At 43.3% G+C, this 12024-nt stretch overlaps 1 protein-coding gene across 3 annotated transcripts in view; it reads right to left on the reverse strand.

Moving 5' to 3' along the window:
- Positions 1–5090: 5090 nt before the first annotated feature.
- The window catches only part of SUCLG1 (succinate-CoA ligase GDP/ADP-forming subunit alpha), a 42097-nt gene continuing 35163 nt past the window's right edge, over positions 5091–12024 (reverse strand). For all 3 annotated transcript variants that reach the window (XM_019443169.2, XM_019443179.2, XM_019443163.2), the window contains 2 exons: positions 6911–7099; positions 5091–5335 (listed from right to left, as the gene is read on the reverse strand). In XM_019443169.2, coding sequence (XP_019298714.1) covers positions 5309–5335; positions 6911–7099 — 216 coding nt within the window. In that variant the 3' untranslated portion in view covers positions 5091–5308. The remainder of the gene's footprint in view (positions 5336–6910; positions 7100–12024) is intronic.

Consider the following 12024-nt stretch of genomic DNA (forward strand, 5'->3'; position numbering starts at 1 on the left):
CTAATGAGCAAAAAAGATTTTAAAAGATAGAACTTTATTTGAATAAAAGCCATCAGCGCTGACCTTCACTTTGTCAGCTCAACTTTCCCTTGGATCACAGCATACCTTACCCAGCTTTTGATCTTGAGCTATTTCGAATCTTGATTCCAGATCTGACAGGGCTGACACCAGACACCCAGTCCCACAGAACTTCGATGGAATTCTTGATAAAGTGAAATTGATAAGGAATTGCTGTTCCTTTTCCAGCGGCTTATCCTAAAGCTGCCCAGTCCACCTTGAATCATCCACCCCAATTGTCAGTGGTCGGCTCATTAGCAAGAAGAGTCTAGCTCTGTGACCCTGGAACCAAAAACCAGGTTCTCACTCCTGCTCGGTTCTCCAGCTTTACTCCATCTGATGGCCACGGAGCACTGTCCAGCCCTACCCCCTGCCATGGTGAGCCTAACCCACTTCTGGAATATATAAAACTTAAGGGGCACCTGGGTGGCTCAGTTGGTTAAGCATCCGACTCTTGACTTCTGCTTAGGTCACGATCTCTCAGTTCGTGAGTTCGAGCCCCACAGCAGGCTCTGCACTGACAGTGTGCAGGGCCTGGTTGGGATTCTGTCTCCCTCTCTCTGCCCCTCCCGTGCTTGCTCTCTATCTCTCTCAGAATAAATAAAAATGAACTTTGGGGAAAAAAGGAAAAAAAAAAAGAATATATAAAACTCAAGGAAGGTGGGCCACAGTCATATTCACACTACTTAAATAACTATTTCTGTATGTTCTAATTCCCTGAACATGCTGCCTATTCTAAGCACCTCCTGTTCTCCCCTGTTTTGTGATGGCCGGCTCTGGTGCCCTCCTCATGCCCTTCTAGTGAGGCACAGGCCAGGGGTCAGGAGGGGCACCAGTTTCAAATTTCAAATGTCAGTCTTGCCACCAACTTGGTTGCGATGTTAGGCCTAACCTCCGAATCAGCTCTCCCACCTGCAAAATGAGGCTAGGTCAATATTTGTCAGATCTTTTCTGTTATGGCGACTCTGTGTCATCCAGGTGTCAAGGGACAATGACAAACTGTCTGCAACTCATGTAAAGAGAATTCTTCCCTGGCCAGTGCCACTTGCCTATGAGCCTCAGGTACAAGTCCTGGCCTGCCTGCTGTTCTCTGGGCCAAATGCCCCATGCCAGGTGTCTTCCAGAGAACAGCCCGGGACCAAGGAATTCACAACTGCACAGTTGCTCCAGATTCTGGGAGACTACAGAGCATGAGTCCTGGACTCTCTGAAAACATTGCATTGACCCAGCTTCCTGACCTCTCCCCTCCTGGGTTTCAGGCCCTTCACCTCCTGGGCCCCAAGATGCCCTTCTGCAGCAACCTCACTTCTTAGAACATCCTAAAGCCAGCCTCACTTGTCTCATGGGACACTCACAAAACCTAAGGTCCTTTTATCTTTCAACAGCTCAGAGAGCACGCAATTAACTATTTATTTCCCCTGGGGAATACTATTTAGTATAGAGTAAAATGCAAAACTCCACTAAAGATTTCCCTGGGGACATCAGGTGTTGCCCCAAATGTGCCCATGCTGGTCTGCCACAGTACCTGGTATCTAGTCCCACCCCAGTTTCTTCCCCAAAGGGACTTGCTGCTGCCCTGGCAAGGGTATTGTCCAAGTGTGAAGTCAGGGTGGGTAAAATTGTGATTTTTCCATGTGCCCTTCAGGATCCTTTCTCCGCCCTTCTCTGCCCTGTCGAGCCCTGCTGTGTACACCGCACCCCCGCCCCGCCCCGCCCCGGAGGCTGTACTATGCATGGCATCACCTGGACTTGCCCACCTCTGCCTTCCAGGTGGGTCCAGCCAGTCCTTGCACTGGCAGGGGATCAGAGGACAGGAGGGGTGTGAGATCAAGGCATCCATTCCCCTCACCTCTACCATGTCAGATCTTGACTCGGGCAGTGGTTGGGATCCTCTCCTCAGGGCCACAGCACCTGCCAGGACCCTCTCACACAGCTCCTGGTCTCACCTTGGGAAAACAGCTTCCTCTCCTTGCTTGTTCAGGCATAAAGGTGGTAATGGCTTCTCACTCTTCCGGATCCCGGGTGCTTCACTTTAGAGTGTGCCATCTGCCAGTCACCTACCAGGGACAACCCAGGGTGCGGAGTGCTAAAAGCCAAAGAGATATCAAAGCCAAAATCCACTGAGGGGAACCAAAGTTCAAATACATGAGAGAACAGGTTCTAATGCCCAGTCCAGGAACAAACCCAGAAACCAAGGTAGGAAATGAAGGGCCAGAAGGTCACAACCCAGAGAAGACAGGACCAAATGAACCAGCCAGGTCAGAAACAAGCAAAAGGGCTTCCATGGGGCTTCCCAATGCTCATCTTTGTAGCCAGCAGGTATGAGCTGCTCGAATAGGATAGAATGACTTCAAGGAGGAAGGGCGCAATGAACTCTGTAATTTCCACGTAAAGTTCCCTTTCCAAGAGCTTAACATTAAAATACAAATGCCTCAGGGAAGAATTTAAGTTTAGGGCTCTAACATGGCACCCAGGGGATGCGGGATATATATTTCCGGGCAGACTCCATAGCATTCATTGGATTCAACGAGGAATCCGGGGTCATAAACGGTCATCATTTCCAGTTAACTTTATCATCCATTTACCTCTCAGCTTTCTCTTGGAAAAAAAACAAAAAAAAAGTAGTCCCATCTGCTTTCTGTTATATCAGTACTGATTTCCACTATTTTCCAAATTCCCCACAAGGCCTTGCTCCCTCACCTCCCTACTTCCAGCCTAGGCCTTGCAATTCAAATATATAACATTTAAGATGAATGCCACTTTGAAAAAAGAGGCAAAGCCTGGTCAATCCTCATACTCCACAGAAAATGTTTCTGTTCCTCTCAAAAGTACAGTTTGGGATCATAAAGCCCTCCTTGGTGTCCCCTTCTATGTCATAGTTGGCATTTGCTCTCCACAGTTTCCAAAGGAAATCTGGCACCAAATTCTCACAAAGATGTGTGAAATGAAGGACTGTTTCATGGGATGATCATAGAGATGCTACTCTGAACTCTGAATAGGAGGACTCAGCATCAAAAAGACCTCCAGTTCATAGCCATGCCCTCTAGAAGGCAGGCTGTACCGTTCTTGGCGTAGCTGGTAGGTTCGAGCTCCGTCTCGGTGTCTGACCTCCAGATGGCATAGCAATGCTCAGAGATTGGACGGCCCAGGCCTTTTCTTCCCTCTCCCTAGATGCTCTAATCATGCCTGTGGCTTCTGTGACTCGTGCACAGAGACAAACCAGGGTGCCCAGACTTCCATTTGCCGTGGCTTCCTTAGCATTGTCACAGGGAGGAAAGCTCAAGTTCAACACTCCATCTTGAGTTTCCTCCTTTTCTATCAAGCCAGGGCCCAAGCTGTCTCGCTGCTCAAGCTGGAAACTGACGCGCTGTCTCACCTCTCATCCTTACCCCCTAAGTCCGATGACTTACCGGGTACAGTCCAGTTCATTCCTGACAGATCTCTCCAACCTGAACAGCCACCCTCCTCTCCCTCTCCTGCCACCATTCTGGTCCAAGAAACCATCATCCCTCAGCGGCATTAATGCAATAAACTGCTGACTGCTCTCCTGCATCTATGACAGGGAAAAATAGGATAAAATAGAGGGAAAGATTAGGACTTGAGGTCCCTGGCAGGGGGGAAAACACATATTTTGGAACAATGCTGGGAGCATTTGACCACAGCAAACCCCCTCAGGTGTAAGTTTCCTCTTAAGAACGTTAACAGATACCACCTACTCCCCCTCAGGTTCCCCTCAGGAATTTGACAATCAAGATACCTAACTAAAAAAAGCAAACCACGAAACTTATGTTATATGAGGGACGGTATGAGTATGACCATAGTCTGACTCCTCACACGATGGAATCGAGTCAATCAGGAATAGACAACCCAGCACCTAGAGTTGTCCAGCCAATGAGGGCAGAACCTGAGAAGGAACAAGGGAGAAGGGGAGGGGGGTGCCAACCAGAACCTTATAAAACAAGGACCCTTGCCTACAGTCTGCGGGGATTCACTTTCGAATGCCCTCTCTCTCTAAAGAGAGCTTCCATACTGTTCTTACTTTCTAATCTTATACTCTGAAAACCTTTGCCCGCTGTTCATTTTGTGTCCACCTCTTCATTCTTCGAAGTGGCAAGACAATGAACCCTGGGTATTGAGATTTAAAAAAAAAATCCTGCTCTTTGTGCCCTCAGCAGCCTGGGCACAGTCATGGGAGTGCCAGAAGCACCTCTGTCTCCCCAGCACCCCCAAAATCTTCTCCAGCTCCTCCCAGGGCTCACTGCCCCCAAAGACCAGTGTCCCTTCACCTCCTCAAGGTGAGCTCTTCCCCTCTCCCGGGCGCTAGGCCTGTTGCGTGGCTGGTACCTTCTCAGCCTCCAGGTCCCAACTCTTAGCCCCTCCGCAGGAAGGCCTCCCCACAGTCTTTCTTCAGGGGCTCCTCCCTAATATTATTTTTGCAGCTCTTGTTTTCCTTCAGGGCAGTTACACAATTTGAGAATATCCACTGGAATTGCTCCTTGTTAACAAGCTCCCCTTTAAACAAAAGTATAGGATGGCTACCCACTGTCCTGGTTCCTTGCAGCAGACGTCTTAATTCGCAAGCAAAGGGAAGTAGGCTCTGGATGGGGAAGGGGAGAGTCCTCTGCAGAACCACAGGAAAACACAGCATTATTGAAGACCTTCCACCTCTCAAGCGAAACAAAGATGGGCTTCTGCCTGTAATCCTGATGATGATGATGATGATGATGATAATGGCACTGACAACAAGTTGCCTTTTTATATGCTCTAGTTCTCAAAACTATCCTGAAAGATAGTAGTACTATATATATACATGAGAAAACTAGGATTCAAAAGAGAACTAAAGTTACTCTGGGTCTAAGATAATTAGACAAATGCCGTACTGAAATTTTTACAGCCTCATTCTCTCAAAAGTTGGTTACAGTGTTCTCCACAGAATCTGTTAACACACAATATCCCCCCCCAACACACACACCTCCCCTTCTCTCACCCTCCCCACCCACCTCATCGGAACAATAAAAAGCTTCAAAACCATATTCAAATCAAATGGTAGCTTTATTGGCTGTCTGCTATACGATGCGATGGAAACCTCTCAATCTAGGACGTTCTGAACCTTGCTCTGGCTTTCTGCTGTACAGCCAGACCAGCGATAGGCGCACAGGTTGACAATCGGGACAACAGACGCAAACAGCCACGGGTTCATATTTCCATAATGATTCATTCCATAGGTTTAGGCAACTTCTTGGTTCTCCTTTCATAGCATCTTCCTCTTTTCAAACTCCTTCAGAAACAGAGAGACACAGAAGAGAGAAGGGATAAAAAGATTTAAGATTCAAATCACATTCATGGTCAAAGTGATTCTGAAACCTCTTATCTTTAGAATCCTTTGAACAACCAAAAATTACAGAAGTGAAATGTAGCAGGATGAAGGTGCTTGAACACAATGTAACAGCTTTCAAATTAGGCTGTGTCAGCTTGAATTTCACTAAACTAGATGCAGACGCTCAACTTTATGTCTCCCAAACACAGAGGCTGAGCAGCTTTGAACTGTACTTATTTTTCTACTGCAGTATTATTATTAAGAGTTGACAAACTCAACTACTTATGCAAACCTTTAATGCCATACATGAACCACACTGGCCTTTTTAATAAGGCAATGGAAACAGGTTTGCTTCGTTTCTCTGAGAAAGAGACTAAATGCAGATTCAGTTAAGGTTTGAACAGAATGTCAAGTGCACCTCAGAAATATCTGAAAAGGAAACAATACAGAAAATCACATTCCTCTAGACTGTAATAATTAGAATAAAACCAATGTGTGGTTGCCTGCTGCCACCTACTGGAGAAAAATAGTAATGCAAGTCTCAAAAGTGAATGTAAGCATTTGCTTTTCCCCCTTTTAAATAAACTTCATCTTCACACACTCACTAACCACCCAGAACTGTAGCACACAGTGTCTTATTTCAAAAGACAGGATAACACAAAGATTCAACAAAACAAGGAGTCCATTTAATTACCCCTAAGACAAGGGCAGAAAACACTGAGACAAAACATGGTTCCCTCCTGGGAATACAATTGCTGCCTGTTCTCAACACGTTTAAAATGTTTGGTTTTTGCTTTGCTTTTTTGTCCAGGCTATAACCATCATAAAAATAAAGAGAAAGAGAGACTTAAATGATCACTTAAAGAGGCTAAAACTCATTGCAAAGAGATTATGGAAGATAACAAATCATTTAGAACATCTGAAACCAAGATGCTATTTAAAACGATAAAGCAAAGCATATGGTTAAGAGGTACTCCTCCAACCTGCAAACAATGGCATCCCAACACAGCCAGAGCCAGATGCTCAAGATCTGGAAACCCCCACCTCGTCTTTTGATCTCCCTTCCCTGCTCCCCATCAACTCCCTCTTCATCCAGTTTTCGTATCTTGTCACTAAGCCTTCAACCCCTCTCCCTAGAAACAGAAACCTATGAGATCAGGGTAGCCATATCCCAAAGGCCCTCAATGAAAAAAAAGAAATGCAAGGCAATGCCCTGTACTACCCCCAAATGGAATTCATGGCACTTATGGAATCTGAAATACTTTCTTGTATATCATAGTTTGCCCCTCACAAAAGAACAAATTGCAATGTTTAAAGAAGTTAAATGTTTTAAAATCAGAATGTCTTTCCCGGTCATGCCTAATTAGGACACTGGGGCCTTAACAGAGCCGTTGGTGCCTGTTGAGTTGTACACCAGAAAGAAAGCAACAGATAAGACCCAGGGGAAAGGGCCACAGTTTCTGGGCACCCAGTGAGTGTGGCCGCGTGCTAGAAGGCCTGTAACTTCAGAGACCTCAGGTCACTGTCATGGCTCACCTTGTAGATGGTGGTTCCCAGCTGTGCAGGAGACATGCTGACCACAACTCCCGCACTCTGAAGGGCAGAGATCTTCTCTTTGGCTCCACCTTTTCCTCCAGCAATAATCGCCCCTGCATGACCCATTCTCCTGCCAGGAGGAGCAGTTAAACCAGCAATGAAGGACACCACAGGCTTGGCCTTGGGACCCTGGAAAGTGATATTTTAAACACTGTAGTGAAGAAGTTGACCAAAACTGGACTTCAAATTCCTGAATCTGAAAGTAAATGGCAAATGGCTTGGGCAGGGCCCAGCCATCCTCACTAAGAGAAGCAGTACAAACATTAAGCTGTAATTGCAGCCCCTGCATTCTCCTCTGAGATGGCATGACTTTTCACACAATCTCAGGAAGAGAATCCTGAGTAAATGTTTTGTCTGTTTAGGTATTAAACTTCAACTTGGCTGTCCACAAGCTATTTTACAAATACATATAAGATTCTTTCATTTGAAAAATAAAAGTACACTAAAAAAAAAAATAGAAGTTATGCAATTTGTGATAATGAATTAAGACACTAGATCAGGTTGTTTTATTTCAACCTGATTTTGTACCTTAATTCATTATTAGTTTACCCATAATAAGTTTGCTAGAAAAAAAAAAAAGATGAAGTGGAAGGTAGATTGGAAAAGATGCAGGACGAGAAGTCACCAGACTCAATTTCCTATTGACTAAAGCTGGTTGACTGTGGACAAGACACATCAGCTCTGTAAACCTCTGATTCCTCATCTATGAAATGAAACAGCTAAACGAGAATGCCGGCCAAGGGCCCTTTGTCCTCTGCAGTTCTACGAAGTCTAAGGAAGATCAGGACTAGTTTTATTTAATAAAAATTCATTCTACTATGCAACCTCTAGATACATAAAGAACACCATACTAGATTCTGAGGTTAAAAATAAAAATCTACACAGGAATTCTCTTGACTTATAATACAGTTAAAGAAATAACATAAAATATTATCAATCAGTTAAGAGATACCAAAAAAAATTTTTTTAATATATGGTAAAATTTCACAGTGAATGAAAATATCCTGTTCATAATAGGAGTCCAGATGCAATAAGGTAGCCAGACAGGCCTGTAAAAGGCTGAACCTGAACTCAGTGGAATCTGAGTGCCTTCCTTCAGGCACGATCACCTTCCCCCAGGCCAGGAGTTCACAAATCATTTGGTCTTAGAACCACTTACACTCACAAAAATTGACAATCCCAAAAAACTTTTGTTTATGTAAATTATATCTGATATTTCCTGTATTTCAAATTAAAACTAAGAAATTACATAAATATCATTTAAAAATAAAAACTTACAGACTTCAAGCTGTATTACAAAGCTGTAATCGTCAAAACAGTATGGTACTGGCACAAAAACAGACACTCAGATCAATGGAACAGAATAGAGAACCCAGAAATGAACCCACAAACATATGGCCAACTGATCTTTGACAAAGCAGGAAAGAATATCCAATGGAATAAAGACAGCCTCTTCAGCAAATGATGCAGGGAAAACTGGACAGCGACATGCAGAAAAATGAACCTGGAACACTTTCTTACACCATACACAAAAATAAACTCAAAATGGATGAAAGACCTCAATGTAAGACAGGAAGCCATCAAAATCCTTGAGGAGAAAGCAGGCAACAACCTCTTTGATCTTGGCCGCAGCAACTTCTTACTCAACACGTCTCCAGAGGCAAGGGAAACAAAAGCAAAAATGAACTATTGGGACCTCATCAAAATAAAAAGCTTCTGCACAGCGAAGGAAACAATCAGCAAAACCAAAAGGCAACCAATGGAATGGGAGAAGATATTTGCAAACGACATATCAGATAAAGGGTTAGTATCCAAAATCTATAAAGAACTTATCAAACTCAACACCCAAAAATCAAATAATCCAGTGAAGAAATGGGCAAAAGACATGAATAGATACTTCTCCAGAGAAGACATCCAGGTGGCCAACCGACACATGAAAAAATACTCAACTTCACTCATCATCAGGGAAATACAAATCAAAACCACAATGAGATACCACCTCACACCTGTCAATGTAGAATGGCTAACATTAACAACTCAGGCAACAACAGATGTTGGCGAGTATGTGGAGAAAGAGGATCCCTTTTGCACTGCTGGGGGAATGCAAGCTGGTGCAGCCACTCTGGAAAACAGTATAAAGGTTCCCCCAAAAATTAAAAATAGAACTACCCTATGACCCAGCAATTGTACTACTAGGTATTTATCCAAGGGATACAAGTATGCTGTTTTGAAGGGGCACCTGCACCCGATGTTTATAGCAGCACTATCAACAATAGCCAAAATATGGAAAGAGCCCAAATGTCCATTGATGGATGAATGGATAAAGAAGATGTGGTATATATACATACAATGGAATATTACTTGGCAATCAACAGAATGAAATCTTGCCATTTGCAAGTATGTGGATGAAACTAGAGGGTATTATGCTAAGTGAAATTAGTCAGAGAAAGACAAATATCATATGACTTCACTCAAAAGAGTACTTTAAGACACAGATCAGATGAACACAAGGGAAGGGAAGGGAAGCAAAAATAATACAAAAACAGGGAGGTGGACAAACATAAGAAACTCTTAAATATGGAGAACAAACAGAGGGTTCCTGGAAGGGTTGTGGGAGGGGGGATGGGCTAAACGGGTAAGGGGCATTAAGGAATCTACTCCTGAAATCACTGTTGCACTATATGCTAACTAACTGGATGTAAATTAACAAAATAAAATAAAATAAAATAAAATAAAATAAAAATAAAAAAATAAAAATAAAAATAAAAACTTGAAAACAATCTTAAAAAACATTCTCCTCAGAAGTGTGGCATTATTTTACATTTTTGCAATTCTTGAATGTCAAATTTAATAAAAGGCAAATGGATTCTGATATCTGCTTTCACATTCAATTTATCATAATATGTTATTTTGGCTGAAGTAAAAGAAAATCTGAGCTCACATACATACATGGTTGGAAAAGGGGAAGAATTTTAATAGCCTGTCAGATAATTGTGGATATTCTTCTTTGATATTACACAAACCTCTTCAAGTGGTAATTTCTTAAAGGTTAGTTGCAATGCTGGAATCCAAAACCATAGCAATGAACTTTCTGTCCTTTGTTACTTTAAAATCCATTGATCTGTCTTACACTTTGAATGGATCTTTTACCTATAATGACTTTGTAAGATTCACTGGTCAGATGAAAAGCATAGGCTCACTGAGTTATGTACATTTACCGGATGCTGATCTATTTCATCATTCAGTATCAACAAACCATATTCATCATTATCAATCTCATTAGAAAAGTCTTTAGTAGGAGGAAGTCATCCAGTTCACGGTGGCAGAAGTGACTTTTCCAAACTATGAATATTCACTTGAAAGCTCAAATTTTATCACTGTCAACAAATACTACAAATTGTTTTCCTTGACATGGCAGGTTCACTTTGTTCATTTTTGAGAAAAGTTCTGCCAAACACCCCAGTCCACATACCTGCGTGTCTGCCAGGCATTCTGGAGCGTAAAACTGGTGTTCCGTGAAAAAAGCAGCTAGTTCAGCTCACAACTCAACTGGAAAGCTGCTTTACCTCCCACTTCATCACAAAATACTGCCTTATGGGTCAGGATTTAACAAAATTAATAATCTCCACTGCTTCATCAAGGACATTCTTAAATGAAGTCAGTTGTGTTTTGTTTTTTAACTGTGAGTACGAGGCAGTGAACGATTACTAGAAAGGTTGCTTCTTGTGCTAAGGTGCCAGCACGCCAGTGCCTGTGTGGTCTGACCCTGCTTATTACTCCGGCCTCGTCTCCCACCGCTCCTCCTGCTCTTCACCGTGCAGCAATTCCAGGCTGCTCGGCCTCTGTTCCGCTGCCGAGAATGCTCTCCCCGCTCCTTGGACACCTGGCAAACTTCTACTTAACTTCTGAGACCTGGCTCAAGTCTTCTCTTCTCCCATGAGCCTTTCTGACTCTTCCTCCCACAGTCTCCACAAATGCCCTCATGGTTGATCATCTTCCATTCAGGGACCCTGCTGTGCCCTTAACAAGTCTCCACTGTTACACTAAGTACAGTGGCTGTGACTGACTTCCCATGTGTTCCCTTCCCAAACTATATATTCCCTGAATGCAGGAACTATGTTCTCACTTAGCTCTGTATGGCCAGCATCTACTATAGTACAGAATTAAAAAGAAAAGAGTCTACAGGTCAATTATTCATTCACATGTGGGCTCTGCAGTTATATGAGCATCTCATATTTGAGTGGCACTGATTTCTTTTTAAATTTTTTTTTAAGGTTTATTCATTTTTCAAAGACAAAGAGAGATAGCGTCAGCAGCAGGGGAGGGGCAGAGAGAGAGGGAGACACAGAATCTGAAGCAGGCTCCAGGCTCCGAGCTGTCAGCACAGAGCCCGACGTGGGGCTCGAACTCACGAACCATGAGATCATGACCCGAGCTGAAGTCGGACGCTTAAGTGACTGAATCACCGAGGCACCGCTGAGTGGCACTAATTTCTACTTGATCCCTCTGTCCCCATACTCACAGAGTGAGAATACTGCACTAGAAAGAAACAAGATTTTGATGAACCTAGAATGTCAGACAAGTTTATAGTCTACCCTATAAACAAAGAAGAGTCACTTGAAATGTTTTAAGAAGAGAAAAATACAATTAAAAAGACTATGAGGAAGTACAGTCTGCAAATAGGATACAGAAATAATGAGAAATGTGAAAGCCCCAAAACAGAAAGACCAGTCAGGATGAGGTCAGTGTAGTCTGATCAGAGGCCCGGGGTGCTGACCCTTGCCCTTAATCCCTGCAATCCAATTCCTGATCCCTCCATGGGATCATGAACACGTCAGGCAGACCTGGGGGGTGAATCCCGCCCTTAGCTCATTTGTTGTACACCTACCACTGGCAAGTTATTAACCTTCCTGTGTCAGGTTCCTTACTCATAAAAGGACAAAAACATCTTACTCAGAGGGTCAAGATTAAACAACACCACTTTTACCAATAACTACTATCATTGTAATGATGATGATAATACTAAAAACAGTAATGGTGGCAGCAGATAACAT

The sequence above is a fragment of the Panthera pardus genome, unplaced genomic scaffold, assembly GCF_024362965.1.
Source record: "Panthera pardus isolate Hobbes unplaced genomic scaffold, ASM2436296v1 HiC_scaffold_26, whole genome shotgun sequence".
Taxonomy (NCBI): Eukaryota; Metazoa; Chordata; class Mammalia; order Carnivora; family Felidae; genus Panthera; species Panthera pardus.